The following is a 26860-nucleotide window of genomic DNA, read 5'->3' on the forward strand; positions in this document are numbered from 1 at the left end:
GGCCATCTGTCTGCAAGACAATGCAAAAAAAACTCACTCTGCAAATTGATCACAAACACGACCACCTTCTATGAGAGACCACAAAGCAGCTTCATACATCATACACCCACTCACACAGGCTGCAATCCAGGCTGTTAAATAAGCAGTACAATCAGTCACATAATTAGCATAATTTACACCTGTGTTAATTTACGCTATGCACACAGCTATAAATAGCTACACACCTGTGCGTACAGACATGCCACTAGCAGCATGGCTACTCGTGAGGAGTTGGCAGCAGAGATGGACCGCGTGCAGCAGCAGATGTCCGCATTGACACAAAGACGCCTAGCATTACGTCGGCAGATGCTGGATTCCACGGAGGCGGAATCAGAAGTAGCAGGACTCAGTACTAGAGACATTCCAACTTCTGATACCCAGCAGTTAAGAGAGGATACCCTGCCAGACAGACATACTGGGGTAACTGAGGGAGATTCAGCATTAGCCGCACAAACACAAAATACTCAAGCAGCTAGTGAAGAGGAAGATGGTGAGGAGGAAAAGGAACAAAGCTCACAGGCTACTTCAAGGAGAAAAAAAAAGGCAGCCCGCATTCACTAAGAGGGAGTTGCGTGTTTTGGTCACACAGGCCATGTCAAAAATACATAGAGGACCAAAAAACATGGGTGCTGCAACCAAAGATAGAATCTGGAGGGACATCACTCATTCTGTGAATGAAGTTGGCTCTATAGTCCGAACATCACAGGAAGTTAGAAGACGGTAAGTGTATATTGGCAGTCCATTATCTGTGCCAAGTATTCTTAAAAAGCTAGTTAGATGAGATGTTGCCTATAGCAACCAAATGCATAACATGTGTCCTATATATTAAAGCAGGTATTTATTTATTTTCTATACCTTGTCCCTATTTTTCCAAACATATGTAGTTGGGCCGACTTCAAATCCCGCCTGAAGGGCAAGAGGTCTGCGGAGTGGAATGCCTTGAGGGCTACAGGGGGAGGACCAGCTGCCACTGTGGAGTACACAGATCTGGAGGAGATGGCGATGGACTGTGTCAGTTATGAGGAGGGGGTAGGGGTGTCTTATATGGACACGGACCTGCCTGAAATACTGACGGCACATGACTTGCCAGGTAAGTTTACACACATATTTGTATTGTTTAATTGTTTTTGTTACAAAAGTCTCATATTGTTTTTATCTACTCTTTTTCCACACATTCTTCTATTTGCTTTGCACATAACACAGCACAGGGGGGTGAGCAGGTAGAGTCACAGGAGGGTTATGTGGCTGAGGCTGAGGTGGAGGGACCTAGTGTGTCTGCCAGTGTGGGACCACAAATCCCACCTATCCAGATTCCAACTGGCCCCCCCACCCAACCCTCTGCTATCCCGGAAATCCTGACTGAAATAGCTAGGTATGGTGAGAGCCTAAATGCTTTTCAGGACAGGATGCTCCGGGAGGTAAGCCAGATAGCTGTCCGGCTCACTGAGCACAGAACCAGTGTGAAGCAAGGTGTAGCTCAACTCTGCCAAGGTCTGGCAGAGATCAGGCAGGGACAAGATCAACTTGCCTCCTCCTTCAAAGACCTTGCAAATTCCATCTTGCAAGGGCTCCAGGCCATCGCTGTCTCCCTTGCCCACAGTGGCAGAGAGCCAGCCACATCGGCTCCCTCCCCTCCCCCTGCCCAGGAAGAACATTGCACTGGGCAGGGCCCATGAAGGTCGCTCCGCAGACCAAGCCAAGAAGAACATCATCAGGCGGGGGAAAAAAAGAGAAAGTGATGTCTCTCCAGATGGGCAGCACCCATGTTTTTCATGTTGTCTCTATGTATTTTTTGTGTTGCCTTGTGTGGCCAGAATGGCTAACTCCCTCTTAGTGAAATTTATTATTTCTGTTTTGATATATTGTAGCCTGTGAGCTTTTTTTCCTGTACACCAGAGCCATCTTCCTCTTCCTAGCGTGCTGTGTATTGTTGTGTTTGTGTGCTGGCTCCTGAATCTAACTCAGTTCCCCAAAAATATATGTCTGGCTGGGTGTTTACACCATATTATTTATTTACATTAAAATTATTATTTTGTCAGAAGATGGAGTTTCCCTAGTACTGAGTTCTGCTATGTGATTTGTGTCAGTGGCATCTGCTTGGTCCATCTTTGCCTGTGATACTCACCTGTAGCCATGTTGTTTGGACCACTGAATATATTTTTGCAGTAATAAAAAAAAAAAATTTGTTTGTGTACTTTATTAAAGTTAATGCATTATGTTAATCTTATCCCAGTAAAGTTTAGCAAGGCATATAGACACTTGGGGAACAAGGGAACAACCCAAATAATCATACAAGCATTGCATCTTTTAAAATGCAACAGGTATGCCTTGCACAACACTTTAATGGCCATATTAAAATAGTATTAACAACTAGGTTTTTTGGTTACTATGGGCAACATGACATAATATTAAACATTGTCAGATATTCTAACAAAAGTTAAACGTTGTATTTAAGCAAAAAAAAAAGTGTATGCTGCATTATGTTGGTCATGATATTTGTGATATTCAAAGGGAACATTTTATGTAGTTTAGATGTTGCTGATGTAGTTTTTAAGTTTGGTTAATTCAACTTGTTTGCATTTGGAAGTATTTAAGAGATTAAAACATGCACTTAACATCAATGTTTAGCTAAAAACTTGGCCCAAAAAAAAAACCTTATTTGGCAGCGTGACAGATTTATAGGTGCTTACAATAAACATGTAATGTGTCCACACAATTGCTGTTTGCAGTACTTCAGCAGAGCAGTGTTTAGGAAGTAATTGGACAACAGATTAAAATGGGCTCTCTAATTAACTGCTAATTATTGCATACACACTTGTAACACTACTTCGCAAATGCAGAGTAACTGCAGACCTACTCGTATGCTGCGTCAAGATTGCGAAGAATTGCTATGTTAAGTTTAACAGCGAAAATGCATTTCTGCTAAAAACACGCCTACTGCTGGTTGCATACTCCGACACTAGGCGCCCACTTTCACGCCCATGTCGTCAGATTGCGAAGCCGCGCCTCTGTCACGCCTTCGTCACTCCCCGTTTTCGTTTCTGTATTACGAGCAGTTTTCTTTCTAGTATTTCTGCACAAGTGTCGTATCGCTATCCTTGCGCATGCGTATTTCCGCTTTTGCGCATTTACTCGTTTTCTGGCCGTTTGCGATGCGATGAACCGCTGCGAACAACTCGGAATGACCCCCTAAATCTGCAAGACTTGTATATAGTTGTTGCTTACATAAGGGTTATGTTACAGTTGGAATCGGTCTTTGACTGATACTGTTTTTTTTTTTGTTCATACTGTTAACTGGTTGCGTATATTCTAAGTTATATGGTATGATTGGTGTGGGCTGGTATGAATCTTGCCCTTAGATTTACAAAATCCTTTCCTCATATTGTCCATCTCCTCTGGGCACAGTTTCTCTAACTGAGGTCTGGAGGAGGGGCATAGAGGGAGGAGCCAGTGCACACCCATACTAAAAGTTCTTTAGAGTGCCCATATCTCCTGCAGAGCCCGTCTATACCAGGCACGGATACAGAGGGGGGCGGTGGGGGCGGTCGCCCCCCCCTAGCACACTTCTGCCTACAGACAATCTGTCTGTGAAGTCCTGCTCCTTAACCCCTTCCTATCTCAGCTGGCCGTCAGCTATAGTCAGTCAGCTATAGTCAGTGGTGTGAGTCGCAGCAGCTCACAGCGGGTGCCCCTTCCTCCTCACTCACCCTTTTGGCCTGCACGGCAGTTAATCAATCAACATAGTTTGTTGATTGAGACTGCTTTCATCTCCCCAGCGTCTCCTTGCTGATAACAGATCCAGGAAGTGTGGCTGTGTGTTGGGGGCGTGGCTTCACTTATAAGACAGGCTAGTGGGCTAATACAAACAGTATACTATAGTGTGTTTACTTTTTTCCACACTGAGAGCATGCTGCATTCCTGCACCCAGAGACCAGCCAGAGGGACTTTCCTGCCAATCTGTGCCATTGACCAGCCTGTGGAAAAGGGACCATCTTACCAGCCTGTTGCAGAGGAACCAGCCAGTAAGAGATCTTCTTGCCATATTCCCTAGGCAGGGTATTACAGGTTGAGTCTCACATATGTGCGATACAGTAGAACAGAGGATGTCTGTAGTAGATGCACTTATAGGTTTTAAAATATTCCTTGTATTTCATAATATTAAACATTACATATCATGTCCTGTCAGTGAAATACTAAAATAATAGAGAGATGCGTGTAAAAGTACAGAAAATGTGCATAAAAATGCTATACAAGAAATATGGTGTATGCTAATCTGTCCTCTATTTGGTTACTTTCTCATAACACCATACTCCTTCTACAAGGTATCAACTCGGAATTGTCCTCACCGTGTAATTCCCCTACAAGGTGCCCTCACTATAGCCTCACAAATGAGTATTAACGTCTTCAAGTTCCTGTATAGCATTGGTCCTATAATGTGCATCAGTTTATATATCAGTGGGAGAGATCCCTTGGTTATAAATGGCACCCTAATAGCTGGTAGGGATATATTGCAAGATAAGCAGGTAAAGGATTTGTTAGTGGGTGTTTGGTATAATAATCACTTCTACAACACATCAAATCAAAGTCCCCCAATATAACATCTATCCAAATCCCTAGAAATATTTCAATTGCTTGATATGGTGCGTCCTCGGGAGCCTCACTCTCTTATAACTGATGTCATTACAGACAAGGGGCCGAATTCAGACCTGATCACTGCTATGCATTTTCTCACAGCAGCCGTTCAGGTTTGAACTGCACATATACGCTGGTGCATGCCAGACAGCCGACGGCCATCTCAGCCCTGCCAGGCAGAGGCGGACGCTGGGCAGGAGGGTGCGGGCCGGTGGCGTTTTGCTGCCTTTTTAGGGGTGCGGTACGGGCAACGCAGGTGTGCCCGGACCGTGCGGGGGGCAGGCTGCTGCGTGACGTCACACTCAGCCGCTGTGACCCGGTCAGTGACTAGTAGCTCCCTGCATGTGAGCAGGAGCTGCGCTGGTAGGGAGCTACTCATCAAGTACAAAAGCATTGCCGCTGTGCGATGGTTTTGAACTTGTACGGTGGGGAGTCAGACATGCGGGGCGGACTAGCCTTGTGCTGGGTCCCCCCCCCCCCCCCGCATGTCTGAGTAACTGATCGTAGCTGCACGGCTACGATCAAGTTTGAATTATGCCCAATGTCTTGTCACTACTGTTGCCACAAATGCCATATTTTGATGGCCCTCTATTATACCATCTATATGTTCATCATAATTTATGACACGTCCTGCACAGTTGTGATACCTACAGTATACAAAGTTGTAATTCCCTAATATTGGGGTATAACAAAAAAATATTAAATTAAAGCAGAATGTCTGGATTAATTATGATTGACTTATTCTATATCAGCACCTCATATTAACATGAGAAACATTAACAATCTGATAATAGATATATAAAATAGACAATCCTAGCACTGCGCACAAGCAGAAAAAAAGCAGCTCGGTGAGCTCAATATTTTACTTAAAGGTATCCTCACATCTTCACCAAATATGTGCCAAAAAAGGTTGAATAGAAGTTATCCAGCGCTACTGCATACAGTATGTAGGTCATTCATAAATATACCACTTCAGATACAGCAGATGTCATATCTCACAGTATACTTCTTATTAGGCTCATTCAGATATACCCAAAATGTAAGAGATAAGCAATTATAGTGAAACACTGTTTAATAATTGTAAGATTTAATATGATAAAAACGAAAACATATAAACTCCACACAGATCACATGTATTTCCAAGTGGCCAAATTTTGACAATTCCAGCTAGACATGAACTGTTATTTAAGCAGTTCAGAATGCACTTGAAACAGTGCAAGTCCTGGGTTCTCCCACTGGTGCAGGCTCAGGCTTGGCTGAAATTTACAATTATTAAACAGTACTTCACTATATTTGCTTATCCCTTTCATAGGAGATAGCTGAATGAGCCTAATAAGAAGTATGACATCTGCTGTATCTGAAGTGGTATATTTATGTACAACCTACATATGCAGTAGCACTGGCTAAATTCTATACAACAATGTGATAATACCTATAATTCCTTAAATTAATTGTATCAATCAGATAACTATGGTATACTTGCAACATTTTTCTGGAAAAAAAAGGGTGGTGGGGGGATTTCCCAAACCTATGTGGCACATAGATGCAAAAGGGATTTTAATCTACAGGTGAACTCCTGCGAGTATTACGTACTCTCACTTAGGCCCTCATTCCGAGTTGTTCGCTCTGAGTTTTTCATCGCATCGCAGTGAGAATTCTCTTAGTGCGCATGCGCAATGTTCGCACTGCGACTGCGCCAAGTTATTTTGCTATGAAGAAAGTAAGTTTACTCACGGCTTTTTCATCGCTCCGACGTTCGCATTGTGATTGACAGGAAATGGGTGTTACTGGGCGGATGCACAGCGTTTTAAGGGCGTGTGACTCAAAACGCTACCGTTTCCGGAAAAAACGCAGGCGTGTCTGGAGAAACGGTGGGAGTGCTTGACCGAACGCTGGGTGTGTTTATGACGTCAGCCGGGACCGAAAAGCACTGAACTGATCGCACAGGCAGAGTAAGTCTGGAGTTACTCAGAAACTGCTAACTCGTTTGTGATCGCAATAATGCGCATACTTCGGTCGCACATTTAAGAAGTTTAGATTCACTCCCAGTAGGCGGCGGCTTAGCGTGTGTAACTCTGCAAAAATCGCCTTGCGAGCGATCAACTCGGAATGAGGGCCTTAATCCTGGTTAGTCTCAAACTCCATTATTGGACAATTACAAATGTGGAATTCATCTTTTAGGGTTGGCAAGTGTTGAGTACTGTGTGGGATTATCAAATCATTGGTCTAATCCCCCAAGACTCTGTGCCTAAAATCCCCTTGGTACTATTCAGCAGTTCCCCTTATTATAATAATATAACAGGGTATTATAATGTGTCTTCCCTTCCTGGTTCAGTAACACATAAAATGCCAGTTGTTACCATTTGTATCCATAAAAGTTGCTAGTATCCCAAAGAAAGGAATTATAGGTATTATCACATTGTTACTGTTTCTCATTTTAATATAATGCGCTTATATAGATTCAGTCAATCATCAAGGTTTATGATAATACTGTATTTCATAACGACGTTGACATATAAACCTTGATGATTGACTGTCTCTATATCAGTACCTCATATTAAGATGAGAAATAGCTGCAAATAATTACTCCAGACATTTTGTTTATATTTAATTTTCTTTTGCTATACCCCAATATTAGGGGATTATAACTTTTTATACTGTAGGTATCACAATTGTACATGACGTGTCATACATTATGATGAACATAAGGAGGGATTTGGATAGATGTCATATTGGGCAACTTTGCTTTGATGTGTTGTAGAAGTGATTATTGGCCCTCATTCCGAGTTGTTCGCTCGCAAGGCGATTATAGCAGAGTTACACACGCTAAGCCGCCGCCTACTGGGAGTGAATCTAAACTTCTTAAATGTGCGACCGATGTATGCGCATTATTGCGATCACAAACGAGTTAGCAGTTTCTGAGTAACTCCAGACTTACTCTGCCTGTGCGATCAGTTCAGTGCTTTTCGGTCCCGGCTGACGTCATAAACACACCCAGCGTTCGGCCAAGCACTCCCACCGTTTCTCCAGACACGCCTGCGTTTTTTCCGGAAACGGTAGCGTTTTGAGTCACACGCCCTTAAAACGCCGTGTTTCCGCCCAGTAACACCCATTTCCTGTCAATCACATTACGATCGCCGGAGCGATGAAAACACCGTGAGTAAAAGTACTAACTTCATAGTAAAGTTACTTGGCGCAGTCGCAGTGCGAACATTGCGCATGCGCACTAAGATAATTCTCACTGCGATGCGATGAAAAACTCCGAGCGAACAACTCGGAATGAGGGCCATTATACCTAACATCCACTAACAAATCCTTTACCTGCAATTATACCTATTTGTGTGATGGATGAATTTGGACGGGAGAGGGGAGGAGTCAAGATGGGAGGGGTCAAGATGAGAGGGGTGGAGTCAAGACGAGAGGGGGAGGAGTCGGGACTGGAGAGGGGAGGGGTCAAGATTAAACCGTAAACCGCCCCCCCTAAAAGAAGTCTAGATCCGACCCTGGTCTATACCCCATGGTCCTTACGGAGTCCCCAGCATCCTCTACGGACTAGGAGAAAAAGATTTACCGGTAGGTTTAAAATCTTATTTTCCTAAACCTCACATTTCTGTAAACAAGGGGATATTTGTTTTCTCATATCATAGGATCAACTTGATAAAAATCTGCTCCCTTCCCCCCAACTCCCGTATTCAGTAAATGACGAATGTGTTTCCTTCCAATGTATTCATTTCATTTAGTAGTTTGCCATCTGCGAGTCTGTGCATGGCTGGCAGTGTCATTTCTGTCCAGTAGCTGCAGCTGTGTTATAGGAGGCTGTAATATACTAGCCGGCGACCACGTGAAAGTTGTCACATGCACTACCCCAGACAGGGACGTGCAGGGAATGCAGCACAATGGTACAGGTCGCTACAGGGTGCCGAGCGGTTCCGGCGTTCCGGGTCCGGAAGGTTCAGGTTTTGAGACAAACTTAGAAATTTAGGTTTTGCATTTAAATGTGGTCAGCAGTTGTTGCATCTCCTGCATTCAGTAGACCTAAATCTCTGCAGAACCCTTCCCCTTCTATTGTATTTCTGCTCAGTGTCTCCTCCCTCCGCATTGGTCTCTGTCCTCTCCGCCCCATCCCTTCCTTCCCCCAGATTTGAGGTATCCGCCTCTGCTAGTGAGGTAATAGTCATTAAATGCACGCAGTTTTCGGCATTATTCTCATTATCAGTACTTCCCAACGGTCTGTGGCACCATGAGCGGCTCTGGACCCCTCCAACTCGGGCTCATCAACTGCAACAATAAGTATCTGACCGCCGAGGCGTTTGGATTCAAGATCAATGCATCAGCCTCCAGCCTGAAGAAGAAGCAAGTGTGGTCCCTGGATCCTGTGGGTGAGGAGGCGGTGTTGCTACGGAGCCACCTAGGCCGTTATCTCTCTGCAGATAAGGATGGACGGGTCTCCGGGGAGATAGAGCTCCCGGACTCTGAGTGCCGTTTTCTGGTTACTGCCCAGGGAGACGGGCGCTGGGTGCTGCAGTCCGAGGCGTACGGCCGCTACCTGGGAGGCTCAGAGGATAGAATCAGCTGCTTCTCGCCCTCTGTGTCTCCGGCTGAGAAATGGGGCGTCCATTTGGCCATGCATCCTCAGGTCACCATCTACAGTGTTACCCGAAAGCGCTATGCTCGCCTAGGGATCAGTGGGGACGAGCTGTCCGTGGAGCGAGATGTGCCCTGGGGCCTGGACTCTCTCATCACCCTTCTCTTCCAGGAGAATCGCTACAGCATCCAGACCCCAGATCACCGCCTCTTAGCTATGGACGGCAGCCTGCGGACCGAGGCCGGCTCGGATACCAAGTTCACGCTGGACATTTCCGCTGGCAAAGTGGCCTTCAGAGCGAGCGATGGTCGCTACCTGACACCCTCCGGCCCGAGCGGAACTCTAAGAGCCGGCAAGAACAGTAAGGTCGGCAGGGATGAGCTGTTTGTATTGGAGAGAAGCTGCCCACAGGTCGTTCTCACCGCCGGCAATGGCCGCAACGTGTCTACCCGGCAAGGTGGGTCAATTACTAACCTCTAACCTATTTCTATGATCCACTGCAAATACTACTATTCTCATACCGTGTATGGCTCTTGTTGGTATATATTTCCCACTTCAATCTGGGCAATTTTATTTGCTAAATGTTTGTCCATATGGGAATGGACGTTGTTTCAAATTGCTCATTTGTAACTGGATTCGGCAATTCAGCAACTGATTACCTTCCCCTCCCTAACCCTATCATTCCCTAGTCCGTGAATGTGCTTTTTGCTAACAGTCCATTATTTGGGAATCTTTTTCTAGTAATTTGAGAAGATTTATTACCTTGCCGTTTCTCTGCAGACATATGCATGCAAATCACGAGACCCTGATATGTTCTTCCTATTTTGATTGCAGTGTTAGTTTAAAACGGTGAATAGTTAATTAAACGGTTCTTCTACTGTGAACATGATGTAAAGAATCTTTCCCAAAATCAATGGAATGCCCTACTTTAATCAATATACAGGCCTCTTAGTATATGCTTTATAAAGAATGGAGTCTTTGTCTGCTCTTGTCCCCACCCATTAGTGAGCCATGAAAAGAGCTGGCCCGAACCAGAGGTACCCTGCCTCCTAGCTGATGTTAAAGAATGGAAGCATTTTTGTGGATTCAGTAACATATCTAGAATAGTAAATGTAGCCATTTTATCAAGGAGCTTGCTGCACAATTACGAGAGTAACATTTTGTGGCAGATGGTATTTATTGCTCATCTGCTTTAAATTCAGTGATTGTTGTTTGCTAACTGAACTTTGCATTAATGGATTGCTGTTATGTGCACATTTGATAAAATAATGTGTGTGTGTGTGTGTGTTTTTTTTTTTTTTTTTTTTAATTATAGAGTAGATTTTGGGGAGAATTACTCTTTACCACAGTGATTGTGTGTGCAAGCATCTTTTGCAGCTATTGGTACTTCCCTGGTAATACTGTATTTTGCTTAATAGTTACTGAGCAATAAGTAGTTTTCTTTCATTCTGCAGCACAGTGAGAGGGATACAATACAGAAAATTGAAAGCTACAGATTACCTACATTAATGCATTTTAGGGACATTTTCTTTTTAAAAAGAACAGTAAAAGTTGTGTACTTCTAGTTCTACACATTTTTAAAACACTATTATTTATTCTTTATTGCACCCCCTCCCTCTCTCCCTCCCCATAAAACGGCATAATCGTGGTGTGTGCTGCTATAAGTACTCTTGCACAAGACTGTGTTCCACTACTACAGTTTTAGAATGTACCAATATGGCTCATTATATCACACACCCTTGTGAAGACCAATCCTTTCCTGTTGGAAATCGGCTATTCCAATATCCTGCTGAGTCACCACCATCTGCTCATGTGCATGAGTCCTGCCAAATGTACTGGTTTTTCATATTTTTTTTTTTTTAATAACTTTTTTTTTTGTGTGTGCTATTCTTTGTTCATCACAAAACAATATTATAATGTCTGTTTCCTGCAATGCCTGTAAACAAGTAATGCTGCTTCCATGTTTGGGATAGCATATGTTTGTTATTTCTTTAACATCTGGGAGCAGATGCCAAGGTGGAAGTAAATCTGGCATAAAATAAAATTAAAGGGTCTGGGGAAAAATAGCATATTTTTGCTGTATATATCTCAAGATGTGTACACCACTGCAATGGTAGCGTATGCAACTGACTTACCATTAGTCATAAATATCAGTGTGTACTTACTTGCACCTGCCATATAGTAGGTACAAAAGGGTTGGGTATGGGTAACCAGCGTGTGGGATACCGCACGTCACCATACTGATGCTGGGATCCCGGTGTTTAGATGGCTGGCAGGGGGATGGCGAGTGCAACAAAGCCCCTTGTGGGCTCGCCATGAGGCGGGCTTGGTGGCTCGCAGCTTTCGCCACAGGGTTCTATTCCCACTCTATGGGTGTCTTGGACACCCACAAGTGGGAATAGTCCCTATCAGTTGGCATGCCGGTGTCGGGCTTTCCACCAGGCGGGATTCCGGCGGTCACATAACCGCATCCCGTATGTCAGGTCTGTAACTTTGTCTGTCCCCGGAGTGGGCACTAGTGAGTCAGTGTTGGTGCAGTAGAGGAAACGAGGAGGCTGAAGAAAAGTCCTGCCCATGTGCGCTTGATGTTTATTAACACACAGGGGTATATACAGCAACTGGAACACAATGTTAAGCTGATGGTTTGAAAGACAATGATTTAACTTGGAAGTCGGTAACAGCAGAAATGATATATGGATTGTAAATTCAGTTGATGACAAGAATGGTTGGCAATAAATGAATCCGATGAAATGAGTTTTTAAAAAGTCACTGATAATGAATGATAACAGCAGAAGCGGATGAAACAGATGACACATATGTAGCAAAACGTAACTCCGGATGATGTTTGAGAAAACGGTCTGTATATGAGCATACGTTCACTAAGCCAAGCAAGGCCCAAGCAGGAGACAGTTCATAACACAGCAAGTTGGTATTAGGTGCTGAATGCAATTGCACAATGCTGAATGCTGGTAATTAACTGCACAGGTTAGATGAATAGAGAATCACCTGGAGAAAGTCTTACTACAAGTTGTATTGTGGCTGACTGTGGAAGGAGTTCGTTACAAGCTAGATGACTGGAGATCAACGAAGGAATGGAAGCAGGCAAGTAACTGGAAACAGGAATACAGAAACCAGGAGAACTTGTTCACAGAATGTGACTCGTTGTCCAAGGCAATGAAACTGAGCCACGGACTGGAACTTATACCCCTTGCTGCGCAGTGGTTGGTTACCGGGATCCAGTCACGTGCAGTGAAGTCAACGGCTGGGGAGGCACTTTTGAGATGAATATGCATATATGTGAAATAGAAAGCACCCCAAAAAAAGTACATGTATAAAAAAAATTGGAGGAAAAAAAGAAGCTCCATACGTAATAATAATAATAATAATAATGATAATGATAATAATTATTGTTATTATTATTATCCTAACACTGAATTGAGAGTGGTACACACACAGTATAAGTACTCCTATCAATCTAATGAGTGAGATCTGAGCCCACGCATTGTCCCATATCAGCTGCATACCTGCTGGTCTCCTCACTGGCTGTGCTGGTGTAGGTCGGATCTCGGCAGCCCTATCTCTTGGGAGCCACAGGGGGAGAGGGGCTTCAGAGTCATCAAGGGGGATCCAGGGAAGATGGGGGCAGCAGCGCCAGGACAAGCCTTCAAAAGAGACTGAGCTTGGCGGCTAGCAGGGTACTCAGGTCTGCGTGCATATCCCCGGGGATACAGCAAGGCTTCCTAGGCTGCACGATGTCACCTCCTCCTAGTGTGCGGTGCTGACAGCGCAGGGAGGAAGGCTTCCTCTGTGGTGCGGGGACGGGTGGGAGCTCAATGTGTGCCTCTGGCTTTTTCTTACAGCGTTAGCTGTAATTGGTCCATCGTAGCTAAAGGCACGCCCACCAACTGTGAGGCATGCCTCACATTGCTCTATTTCTAAGCTGCATTATTAGTCATGGTGTGGCCCCGCCCAGCTCTTAGCACAGTGACAGGCTGTGTATGACTATGAGATGTGAGGCAGAGCTGTTGCTGCCTCACAGATCGTTTCTCACTGCAATGACAGGGAACCCTGCAAATCTGCCAAACTGTAACTATAAAAATGATTGCAATATTACAAAGAAGATACTTATAAGTTATAAATATCTTCTTTGTATTAATCTAATAATTTTTACAGTCAAAACTGGAGTATGACAGGCAGTATGACAGGGGAGGCTCTGCCTCCCCTGCCTACCCTGACTGCACGTCCCTGCCGGGATCATGTGTGCAGACACACTGCAGGATTGGATGTTCAGGTCAGCTGAGCGCAGGTGTCATGGCGGCGCCCATGCTGTACAAACGCTGGCACACAGCAGGGTACATAGCGACAATGAACATCGCGCTCGCGGACAGTGCATTCACGCAGCCGCGACCTCCGTAGGCCTGCACACCAGTGCGCTGATAAGTGAGCTGCTGCTGAACGCCGATTCCTGACACCGTACAAAAGATATGTCTTTTAACAGGTTTGTATACGCTTACATACTGTCTAACATGGCAGCGTTTTTCATGAACACGCCCTTAGTCAAGTTCTACTACGGTCAAATTTTTCATTACATATTTTCAGTATACGGAAATATTTAGCATCACACTAGTGTATCACAGAGGGACCGCAGCAGGTATCGGAGATATCTGCTGCGATCTCTCCATTTCCGGCAGCAACCACAAACCCCATAGGTTTCTATGGGGGATGAAATGCTTTCAGATTTAGTAAGCTCAAGAATGCAAAGCATTTCTTAGCCTGGCCCCCACAGCTAACACTTGGCAATGCAACTATACTGGGAAGATGTATGGCAATTAATGAACAATAAGATAGATGGCCAGGCAGACCAACACATCTAAAAACTTATGTAACAAGTACAGATACCAGCAATCTCCTGAATACTGACTTTTTTAAATAAGTGTTCTAACATAGGTCATTATACAGCATACAAAATATCTATGTAAAAACCACATCAGGCGACAGACATAGCTGGCTAATAAGCAATAATTGTGATCTCATGTACCCCTGGCACCCACTGCATTAACCAGCCTGCCCAGTACATAGCCCACATGTATCATTTGCATATATCATAAGCAACCTGTGGAAGGGACACCGGTATGAACCCTGAGCCATGAGCACAGAACTGTTGGAGGTGCCAGCTTGTTAATAAAGCAGTGTGTCACGGGAGTCCCAGGGCAGGGAGAACAGGTTTCTGGAGTATGCCCTCAGTGGTCGGTCATAGAGAGTGGGTAGGGTGGCTGGCAGCAGCAGCGTCGGCGCATGCATACCTCCCATTCTGCAGGATCTTCCCTTCTCCCGTCCGGCTCTCCGGCTTTCCTGTTGGCGGCAGGTGCATCCTTGGCGGTACACAGACACATGTTACTGCACGGCTGGGACAGGAAGTCACACTTCCGTGAGAGTAGGTGTGCAATGGGACCCCAGGGGATTGACCCCACTCACAGGCCGGGCTGTTGGGGAAGAAGTATAAGGGGGAAGGACTGGAGGCACTACAGTACAGCTTCCCACCCCACCTACAGAGCAGGGCTGGATTAAGCCTTTGGGGGGCCTGGGGTACTTAAGACAAGGGGCCCTCCCTCTCTTGTCAGCTTGTCCCCATGGCTGTGCCCGCTGTGAATGTGCCTCCTCACCTCACTCCTTCATGAGGCAGCAGCTGCACGAGCTCTTCCTTCACTCCTGCTATGGAGACAGGCTCCCTCCCCCAGTGCCTTTGCAGCAGCCTCAGCCCTCCCTTCCCCCTGTGTCTCTTCATCCCTCATCCCCTGTGCCCCTGCAGCAGCCCCAGCCCTCCCTTTCTCCTTTGCCTCTGCAGCAGCTTCAGCCCTCACCCCATATGACTGTGTCTCAGCCCTCCCTTTACCCCTGTGTCTCTGCAGCAGCCTTAGCCCTCTCTTTACCCCCACTGTGCCTCTGCTGCATCCTTACCTCAGTCCACCTCTGCAGCAGCCTCAGCCCTCACTTCTTCCTGTGCCCTCACCCCTTGTACCACTGCAGCAGCCTCTACCCTCACCACTTGTACCCCTGCAGCAGCCTATACCCCCACTTCCCCATGTGCTTATGCAGCAGCCTCACCCCTCTCTTTACCCACTTGTGCCTCTGCAGCAGCCCTCCATCCCCTCCACCCCGTGCCTCTGCAGCAGCGCTCCACCCACACCCATCCTCGTCTCTGCATACTTAGTTTATAAAAAAACATACAGTATATTCTGACAGAAAATAAAGATATGAAATATCATGATATATAGGGGTATATTTAATAAGTTGATCAGACACTTCACTATTCAATTTGCGGGCATTTCCAACAGATTTAAAGTCAAATCGGCATTGTCGAAAACAGGCCAAAAACCTATTGGCAAAGCCTGCAAGTTCAATAAAAAACGTGGCTCTGCGGCTAATCAACCGATACACGTTTTCTGACAAGTCTGAAAAACGGCACTGGAATTGAATAGGTCGAATCCAGATTCGACCCAAAAAAGTCAAAGTGCCGTTTTTCCGACTTGTCAGAAATTGCGACACTAATTGGGTGGGTCAACCATGGACTTGTGCACCTTAGGTAGTGTGTATATGATTGGACATACAGGATGACCAACGCTCAGAAAACCGTCAATCTTATTGTCCAACCAACCACGCGACACTGCTTGATCAATCAAATGATCCACATTCTTCTTAATCTACATGGGGTTTATAGTAACTATCGAATCCCTCACTTTCCAATTGGATTGTGAGGATGAGAGGTCAGAAGGACCAGGATAGCGCACCCTAGACTGTACCTGTGACCTCCGACTGAAGAAACGTTTTTGTTCCCCTCTTAACCACCTGTACATCTGATTATTTGAATTATCTGCATTGACAGTCAACTTTTTTTCTTTTGAATGTAATAAGATCTTGCTGATATGTTCACCTGTTCTGTCAGCCGTTCAATCCATTTATCTTTGGTGTCCCCCCTTAAGGGTTGGCAAGTGTGTGGAATTGAAATGAGTAAATTCCTCCCCTACCTGCTTAAGCTTGACCCCAACCTCAATCACAAGGAGGATGAGGTAAAGCGAACACTGATTAAGAACCCCACACCAGTTGGTACAGAATGCTAATGCTAGCCATAAATCAAAACGATTTTTCTCCAACCAGCCAACTTTTTGACTGGTTGGAAAGATAATCTGGCAGTGTGTGGGAGCAGACTATTATCAGCCATTTGCTCCCACACGTTAAAAAAACGTCCAAAAACGTTCTGTCCAACTAGTTGGGAAAATCAAACCCGTTTGATTTTTCCCAACTAATCATTCAGGTGTAGGGAGAACTTTCCCCCCAACTGAACGATAAGTAGGTGGACACTGACTGGTAGTGTCCGCCTACTACTTCTCCATCACTGCTGGCTGAGCTGACCCTGTCAGCCCTGGATCCCCAGCAGCGGCGGCATTATGGTGCGGGAGCCGGGATGAGGTCCCGGGCAGCTGCGGCAGTCCATCACTTCTGCTGGGCTGCCCCTGTCATTCCAGCAGCGGTGGTAGTACTTCACTGCTGCACCTGTGACACTGGGACCCATAGCAGCATTACACAGGTTTGAGCAGCCCGATCACCCGGCACCCCCCCCCCCCCTCCTCCTGGCGATCAGTTCCCGGCCACAGCTTGTCGCCTGCTGCACTCCATCTTCATGTCACTCGGAACCCCCCTCACGGGCTGCCGGACCTCACTGCTGCCTGGCTGCCCCTGTGTACCGGGACTCAACAGCAGTGGCGGCGGAACGGGAGGAGAACCAGGGGCAGCAGTCTGACTGCTGCTTGTCTTCCCCTGTCACCACGGCAGCAGTGGAAGTGGTGCGGGAGCCAGATGGAGGTTCTGCTGGGCTGTCCATCACTCCAGGATCTGTGTCGGCGGTAGTGCGGGAGCTGGGATGAGGACCAGGGGCAGAGCAGTGGTGCCGGAGGAAGACCTGCTGACTCTGTTGTGTACTGGCAGTACAGCTCTGTGCACCTCGGACCCCCTTATTGTTTCCAGCTCTGTATATAACAGGTGCATAATATGTATAATATATATGTGCTGTCTGTTGTATGTCCAGTCACCCTCCCCTGGGTTCGGTAAAATGAGAGTTAGCAAAGGGGGTCTCTGGTATTCTAGCTCCATACTCTGTATACAGTGTCCCCCCTTTTACTGTACCAGGAAAAAATTGTCCCTTATTGGAATACTAAGCATGCTGTCGGTTGTGTCCTTTCCTCACCCCCGCCAGGACTCTGCACCAGCATATCGAACAGAGCGGCATGAGGTCATTGGCAGAGCTGGGTTGCCCCACACACACAGCTCAGCAGAGTCTCCCTCCACAGTGGGTGCCAGTCTGACCACCAGTGTGTCCAGCGTGCTGAGACTGGCACCTCCAGCGACTCAGGATGTGATGTATGATAGCTAGGCAGGCAGTGTGAAGGTGCCCACACACGAAGCGACGTGTGCAGCTAATGCGACGAAGTGTCCAAGGGCTGATATATTGGGAGGTCCCCACGGGGCGATCTGGTGCCCGACCGCCCACTATGCCGGCCCTCCTACGCATACCGCTTCATGGAATTGTCAACCTGTATCATTGATCCTTTTTAACATGCTGAAAGATCAGCGATGCAGGCGGACAACCCCCCGGGTGCGCACAATGGACGTCCACATACGTGTTCCAATTCGTCGGATCGGCAGCTATATCGTGCCATGTGTGGGGATCCTGACCCTGACAATGGACCTGAACTTCCATGCAATGTCACCCAAATAGAGACATCATAAAAAGGTGCCACTAAGCTCCAACAGGACCAGCCCGACCTCTCCTTGTGATTTTCAAGGACACACTGACCACTTATATGAAACATTTGTATGTGGGGACCTGTTCTACATAACTCTCGAGATTTTCTTGAGATTTTCCCCTTCCTTCTCTCTATTATGTCCAATTAATGGTCACTCCAGACTTTGTTCCGTTCTCTTTATTTTATTTATTTATATATATATATATATATATATATATATATATATATATATATATATATATATATATATATATATTTTATTTTTCTCAATATTTGCCCCACCCTTCCTTTATTGTCCTACGCTCTCTTGCTCTCTATCTCACACACACACACACACACACACACACACACACACACACACACACACACACACACACACACTCTGTTCCTATCTACTGTCTGTCTATAATATCCTCTCTTACGTCCTAGAGGATGCTGGGGTCCACATTAGTACCATGGAATATAGATGGGTCCACTAGGAGCCATTCAAACTTTAAGAGTTTGAGAGTGAGTGCTGGCTCCTCCCTCTATGCCCCTCCTACCAGACTCAGTTTAGAAAATGTGCCCGGAGGAGACGGTCACAGCTAGGGGAGCTCTACAGAGCTTCTTTAGTAAAAGATTATTTTAGAGTTTACTTTACAGGGAGGCTGCTGGCAACAACCTCCCTGCTTCGTGGGACTGTTGGGGAGGGGGGGTGTATTGTCTGAGCCACTATCTCAGCTGATAGGACACTGAGCTCCTGAGGGGATAGAACATTCCCCGCCACAGGGGATTGCTCGCCCCGGCAGCATTCCGCCACCCCCTTACAGAGCCAGAAGATCGGTGGCGAGCCACCGGCCCCCCTAGCAAGCGGGAAGCCGGAGTGAAGATGGCTGCGACAGGGTATGGAGCACAGTACTAACTGCGCTTCGGTGGTCAGCGGAACATAGTGCAGCTCTGTGAGGGGCGTACTGAGCCAGCGCCTACACCCTACACTGACCTCTCAAGCCTGTCAGGGTCCCGGGATCTCAGCCAGCATAAATCCTCAGGCCAGTATAATCTTCAGAAGAGCAGGAAGACAGAGCCATTAAGGGGGCGGAGCTTCTCAGAGCGGACCCAGCAGCGTTCAGCGCCATTTTCCTGCCTGCAGAAACGCTGTCAGTAATGTGCAGTCCCTCCAGAGCAACTCCAGCTGCTATCTCTCACGGTACCAAGGGCTCATAGAAGGGAGGAGGGGTGTGTGTGTGGGGAGAGTGGGGGGAGGCTGTGTAAAGACTGTGTAACCTATTAAGGTACACAGTCAGCGCTGGTTTAGGGTCTCCCTATACCTGGAAAGCGCTGTGTGTGGGTTGGCTCCAATCTCTGTGTCTCTCTTTCCATTCTTGGGGGTGAAACTCTGTCTGTCCTCCCGTGTGTGTGTGTGTGTGTGTGTGTGTGTGTGTGTGTGTGTGTGTGTGTGTGTGTGTGTGTGTGTGTGGAGTGTCTGTGGTGTCCATTAAGCTGGATCCAGGGACTCTGCTACAGAGGATATGTCCTCTCAGGATGATCCCATTCCATGTAATCAGGATTGCACTGTTTTAGCACAGATACTAGCAAGGGAGCCTGAATGGTTATCCTTTATCAAATCCATGATTTCTCAGATTTCTACTAGGGTTGCACAGAATGAATCTGCAACTCGGCTTTTACAGAACTCTATGGCAGTTTGGTCCGGTTCTGTTACCTCAGGGCCCCCCTCAGTAGGCTCCCATAAATGTGCTTTTGCACAGATTATGCAGGATGACATGGATACCGACTCTGACACGGCAGACGCTGATGGGATGTGCTTAGGAGGGCCGCATCGCTTGCTAAAGGGGTGCAGTTGATGATAGAGGCTATAAGGGATGTGTTGAATATGGCAGATACAATACCGGAGCAGGTTGAGGAGGCTTCACTGACAATAAGAAAGCCTCTCTGACCTTCCCTGCATCCAAAGAATTAAATGCTATATTTGAGAAAGCATGGGAAAACCCGGAGAAAAATTCCAGATCCCTAGAAGGGTTCTGGTTGCTTTTCCCTTTCCTCGGGAGGATAGGAAAAAATGGGAAAATTGATACTACGCTCAAATCCATATACACTGCTTCAGGGGCGATACTACGGCCTACTGTTGCCTGTGCATGGATTTCCAAAGCTATAGTAAAGTGGCCAGGCACGTTACTTGAGGATTTGGATGCTATGGATAAAAGTGACGTAGAATTGTTTTTACGTAACATTCAGGATTCTGCAGGATTTATGGTGGAATCCATGAAGGACCTGGGTTCAGTGGCTGCAGGAATTTCTTCCATGTCTGTCTCAGCTCGTCGAGGACTTTGTCTACGCAATTGGTCTGCCGACGCGGAATCCAGGAGAGGTGTGGAGACCCTACCCTACACAGGTCAGGCTCTCTTTGGGAAGCGTTGGATGCGTGGATCTCCATGGCTACAGCGGGTAAGTAACCTTTTCTTCCCTCAGCTGCACCTGCTGTGAAGAAACCTTTTCCTTCAGCGGCATCACAGTCCTTTCATGTTACTAAAACAAGAAAGGCCAAACCGTCCAACACCTTCTTTAGAGGAGGTCGGCCAAAATCCAAGAAACCTGCTGCTGCAGGTTCCCAGGAACAGAAACCTGCTTCTGGTACACCAAAGTCCTCAGCATGACGGTGTACACCGCGGCCTGGAGATAGGGCCGGTGGGGGCGAGACTCTGACATTTTAGTCACGTCTGTTTGTCGTCCGGCCTGGATCCCTGGGTACTAGATATTGTGTCCCAGGGGTACCGGCTGGAATTTCAAGATCTCCCTCCTCACCGGATCTTCAAATCAAGCTTGCCTGCTTTGCCGGCAGACAGGGCTACCCTACAGGGAGCCATCCAGAAGTTGGTGGAGGCACAGGTCATCGTACCAGTTCCTCCCCAGATGCAAAACAAAGGTTACTATTTGAACCTTTTCGTGGTACCAAAACCGGATGGTTCGGTCAGGCCCATTCTGAACTTAAAATCATTAAACCCCTTTCTGAGGGAGTTCAAGTTCAAAATGGAGTCTCTGAGGGCAGTTATATCAGGTCTGGAGGAGGCGGAATTCCTGGTATCCCTGGATATCAAGGATGCGTACCTCCACATTCCGATTTGGCTGCCACATCAAGCTTATCTTCGATTAGCACTGTTGGACTGTCATTTTCAGTTCCAGGCCCTGCCATTCGGCCTCTCCACAGCACCAAGGGTATTCACCATTGTGATGGTGGAAATGATGGTTCTCCTCTGCAGACAGGGGGTGAACATAATTCCATATCTGGACGATCTGCTGATAAAGGCATCGTCCAAAGAGAAGCAGTTACGTTCCATAGCTCTCACGACCAAGCTTCTCGGGGAACATGGTTGGATCCTGAATCTTCCGAAATCGCATTTGGAATCAACCAGGAGGTTGTCCTTTCTGGGAATGAGCCTCGACATGGAAGTGCAGAGGGTGTTTCTTCCAGAGGAAAAAGCGTTGGTGATGCAAACAATGGTCCGGGATGTCCTGAAGCCAGCCCGGGTGTTGGTTCATCAGTGCATTCGCCTTCTGGGGTAGATTGTGGCCTCTTACGAGGCTCTGCAGTACGGGAGGTTTCACACTCTGTCCTTCCAACTGGATCTCCTGGACAAGTGGTCGGGATCCCATCTACGCATGCACCAGAAAATACGTCTGTCGTCAAAGGCGAGGATTTCACTGCTCTGGTGACTGCAATTACCTCACCTTCTGGAGGGCCGCAGGTTCGGGATTCAGGACTGGATCCTTCTAACCACGGATGCAAGCCTCCGGGGCTGGGGCGCAGTCACTCTAGGTGAAACCTTCCAAGGAAGATGGTCAAGTCTGGAAGCCGGCCTGCCGATAAACATTCTGGAACTAAGAGCCGTCTACAACTGTCTTCTCCAGGTGTCTCATCTTCTGAGAAATCGGGCCATTCAAGTGCAGTCGGACAATGTAACGACAGTGGCTTGCATAAACCAACAGGGTGGAACTAAGAACAGAGCTGCAATGTCAGAGGTAACGAGAATCATCCTCTGGGCAAAAAAAACCCCTGTGTTGGCGCTGTCAGCCATCTTCATTCCGGGAGTAGACAACTGGGAAGCGGACTTCCTCAGCAGACACTATCTTCATCCAGGGGAGTGGGGTCTCCATCCGGCGGTGTTCAAGGCGGTAACAGATCTTTGGGGCGTACCCCAAATCGACATGATGGCCTCTCGTCTCAACAAGAAGCTTCGGCTGTATTGTTCCAGGTCGAGGGACCCGCAAGCAGTGGCGGTGGACGCCCTAGTGACTTCGTTGGTGTTCCAGTCGGTATACGTGTTTCCTCCACTTCCACTCATTCCAAGAGTTCTCAAACTCATAAGGAGAACAAGAGTTATGGCAATCCTCATGCTCCGGACTGGCCAAGAAGGGCTTGGTACGCGGATCTTCTGGATCTACTGCTAGAAGAGCCAAGGCCTCTTCCTCTTCGGGAGGACCTGCTGCAACAGGGGCCGTTCGCCTATCAAGACTTACCACGGCTACGTTTGACGGCATGGAGGTTGAATGCCAGATACTAGCTCGGAAGGGCATTCCGAACAAGGTTATTCCTACCCTGATACAGCCTAGGAAAGGAGTAACGTCAAAACAATACCATCGTAATTGGGGGAAAAATATGTATCTTGGTGTGAGTCCAAGAAGTTTCTTACGGTGGAGTTTCAACTGGGACGTTTTTTCCTCTTCCCGCAAGCAGGTGTGGATATGGACCTGAGGTTAGGATCCATAAAGTTCCAAATTTCGGCCCTATCCATTTTTTTTTTTCCAGAAACGGCTGGCTGCCCTCCCTGAGGTTCAGACTTTTGTGAAGGGTGTTCTGCACATCCAACCTCCCTTTGTACCGCTTACGGCGCCTTGGGATCTTAACGTGGTTTTGCAGTTCCTCCAGTCGGACTGGTTTCAAGTTTCTCACGTGGAAGGCTGTCACTTTGCTGGCATTGGCTTCTGCTAGACGTGTGTCGGGGTTGGGGGCTTTGTCATGTAAAAGCCCATACTTGATCTTCCATGAAGACAGAGCTGAGCTTCGGACACGTCAGCAGTTTCTTCCGAAGGTTGTGTCGGCAGTTCATATCAACCAACCTATTGTGGTGCCAGTTGCGACTGACTTCTCAATTTCATCAAAGTCCTTAGATGTTGTAAGGGCTCTAAAAATCTATGTGAGGAGGATTGCTTGTCACAGAAAATCGGACTCTCTGTCCTGTATGATCCCAAGAGAATTGGGTGTCCTGCTTCTAAGCAGATGATTTCTCGCTGGATCAGGTTCACTATCCAGCATGATATTCTACGGCAGGTTTGCCGTGTCCTACGTCCATTAAGGCCCACTCTACCCGTAAGGTGGGTTCTTCCTGGGCGGCTGTCCGGGGTGTCTTGGCCTTACAACTCTGCCGAGCAGCTACTTGGTCGGGGTCGAACACGTTTGCAAAGTTATACAAGTTCAAAACTTTGGTCTCTGAGGACCTTAAGTTTGGTCAATTGGTTCTGCAGGAGCCTCCACGCTCTCCCTCCCGTTCTGGGAACTTTGGTACATCCCCATGGTACTAATGTGGATCCCAGCATTCTCTAGGACATAAGAGAAATTAGAATTTGAAGTACCTACCGGTAAATCCTTTTCTCGTAGTCTGTAGAGGATGCTGGGCGCCCGCCCAGCACTTCGTGATCCTGCAGTGGTTATTTAGTTCAGTACTGCTTAGTTCTAGGTTAAGTACTGTTTTGTTACTTGGTAAGTAAACTTATTCAGCTTTTTGCTGAGTTTCAAGCTAGTTAGCTTGGTTTACCGTGTGTGTGTGTGTGTGTGTGTGTGTGTGTGAGAGAACTGGTGTGAATCTTGCCACTATCTGTGTAAAATCTTTCTCTCGAAGATGTCCGTCTCCTCGGGCACAGAGTCTGGTAGGAGGGGCATAGAGGGAGGAACTAGCCCACACTATTAAACTCTTAAAGTGCCAATGGCTCCTAGTGGACCCGTCTCTACCCCATGGTACTAATGTGGACCCCAGCATCTTCTACGGACTACGAGAAAGGATTTGAATTATCTACCGGTAAATCCTATTATTGACCCTACTGAATCCGGGTGTGGTATGCAATGTCGACCACACTTAGGTCGACAGTGTCTAGGTCGACCACTATAGGTCGACAGTAAGTAGGTCGACATGGTTTCTAGGTCAACAGGCACTCTAGGTCAACATGACAGAAGGTTGACAGGAGTTTTTTCACTTTTCTTGGTGTCTTTCTCCGTACAGTAACCGGGAACCCCAACTAATGCATTGTGTCCCCTCACATGGCACTCTTCCCTCGCCATGCTTCGGGCAAGGTGCCTTACTCCGCTACCACTGTGCTCTGCACAGGTTACTGTTCCCATTTGTAGTCCACGTGGATCGTAAAGTATGAAAAAGTAAAAAAAAAATGAAGAAAAAAAACTGAAAAACTCATGTCGACATTTTGTCATATCGACCTAGAGTCCCTATTGACCTAGAAACCACGTCGACCTACTTACTGTCGACCTATAGTGGTCAACCTAGACACTGTCGACTGGTCAGTTCCTCTCTGATTATTTTAGGAATAAAAGAATCCCCAGGGATTTTCGTGTGAACAATGCCCCACCATTGGTCGTTACAACTTGGCATTCTGTACAAAATGGTGTGGGGTTCTTAATAAGTGTTCGCTTTACCTCATTCTCCTTGTGATTGATGTTTGGGTCAAGCTTAAGCAGGTACGAGAGGAATTTACTCATTTCAATTCTACACACTTGCCAACCCTTAAGGGGGACACCAAAGATAAATGGAATGAACGGTTGACAGAACAGGTGAACATATCAGCAAGATCTTATTACATTCAAAAGAAAAAAAGTTGACTGTCAATGCAGATTATTCAAATCAGGTGTACAGGTGGTTAAGAGGGGAACCAAAAAGTTTCTTCAGGCGGAGGTAATGGGTACAGTCTAGGGTGCGCTATCCTGGTCCTCCTGACCTCTCATCCTCACAATCCAATTCGGAAAGTGAGGGATTTGATAGTAGGCCTCCATCAGGTTCTTTTTTTAGGAAGGGTCACCAGGAATACAACAGACCCCAACAAAGGCTGAGGCTAAGGTACTCCTTGAGGAGCGGGCGATAAAAAAAATAAAAAAAAAGAGGAGGTGTCCAAAAAAATAGCGCTAGCAGCTGTATTAATTTTATCCAGTGAGATATTGTCACTTACCGAATTAGAGGTCTTATCTTTGGGCCTTTTATTTTGTGCCCAGGGTACATCATAATTTGGTTGGGTGGTAGATCATTACAAGTTTTGCAGGAAACTGCGATTACGTGATTTTTTTGCCAACAGTACAGGAAAGATGGAGGTGACTACTGAGTTGGCCAAATCCAGTTTTGTTTTTTGTGACCCCCAGTCTACCAATTCAAGCAGAAAAACGTTTTTAAGAATTGCACAAATTGAAATGGGTTCTTATCAGGATTCCCCCCGTTATGACAATCTGTCCTCACAGCAAAGGACAGCTTTGAGGGGTCTTGTTAAGAATGACAGGTTGGTTATACGAGAAGCCGACAAAGGAGGTGCTTTTGTCGTACAAGACTGGAGGGCATATGATGCAGAGATTCTTTGTCAGTTATTCGATCCTGACACACATTTAAAACTTACTGTAAACACCATGTATTAGGTTAAGAAGAATGTGGATCATTTGATTGATCAAGCAGTGTCTTGTGGTTGGTTGGACAATAAGATTGAATGACTGTTTTCTGAGAGTTGATCATCCTGTATGTCCTGTCATATGCACACTACCTAAGGCACACAATTCCATGTTTGACCCACCGGGACAACCGATTATATCGGCTAAGGGTTCAGTGTTACAGCCATTGGCTTTTTTTGTTGATACGTTCTTGCAGCCTTTGGTGTCAATGATGCCCAGGTACATTAGGGATACTCCAGATTTCCTCGATAGGATTCAGTCTTTGGGAGCTCAACCTGATGATGCTTGGTTGGCTGCCATGGACATAGTCACTGCACACTATGGGCTTAACGGCAATGAGGGAAGCATTGATTGACCGTTTACATGAGGGCCCACCAATAGACTTCCTTCTAGAATTAGCGAGCATTGTGTTGAAGAAAAACATTTTGCTTATGGGAAGGACTTTTATGTCCAATTAAATGAGACCGCTATGGGTTCTAACCTGGCACCTGCATATGCATATGTTTGTTAATGCATAAATATGAAATGGAGTATGTGTAACCCAGGTTTGGGGCAAAATTGTTATATTATATGGAATAGCCGCCGACCTGCGTGCTTCTGTCGGAAAGGGGACCAAATTCGACAGGTTTTAGCCCCGTTTCCGACCATGTTAATCCAACTTTTTTAAAGAATTTGGATTGACACTCTCAGGAACGGGCCAAACCTGTCCGATTTGTCCCGGCGTCCGTGTAGCTGCTGTGTGTGTCAGGTCTGTTATTGCTTTTAGAAAAAGACATTCTTAAATAAGCCCTAACATATACCTCACACCAACCAGCTTCCTTCGCCCCTGCCGCCCTGTGTAATACATCCTGTGCAGCAGCAGCTGCCTCGCTGAGAGCCACCCGGCAACGCTGACATTGTGGTGAGAGGGAGGCGAACGGGATATCCCCACTGTCGGTGTCAGCGGCTCTCAGTCGTATTAGGCCACTCTTTGAATAGGGATTGTCGGGTCAATTCCGACAAATGCATGTCGGAATGGATCCGACTTTGAATATACCCCTTAAATGGCAACAACAAAATATTTATTTAAATGCTTTTTTCCCCTGTATTGTCATA

General features: G+C 46.6%; 1 protein-coding gene across 1 annotated transcript in view; it reads left to right on the top strand.

Moving 5' to 3' along the window:
* Nucleotides 1-8559: 8559 nt before the first annotated feature.
* Nucleotides 8560-26860, top strand: part of FSCN1 (fascin actin-bundling protein 1) — a 213691-nt gene continuing 195390 nt past the window's right edge. Inside the window, exon 1 of the mRNA XM_063934103.1 lies at nucleotides 8560-9713. Coding sequence (XP_063790173.1) covers nucleotides 8912-9713 — 802 coding nt within the window. The 5' untranslated portion in view covers nucleotides 8560-8911. The remainder of the gene's footprint in view (nucleotides 9714-26860) is intronic.

Source organism: Pseudophryne corroboree, chromosome 7 (assembly GCF_028390025.1).
Source record: "Pseudophryne corroboree isolate aPseCor3 chromosome 7, aPseCor3.hap2, whole genome shotgun sequence".
In the NCBI taxonomy this organism is placed as follows: Eukaryota; Metazoa; Chordata; class Amphibia; order Anura; family Myobatrachidae; genus Pseudophryne; species Pseudophryne corroboree.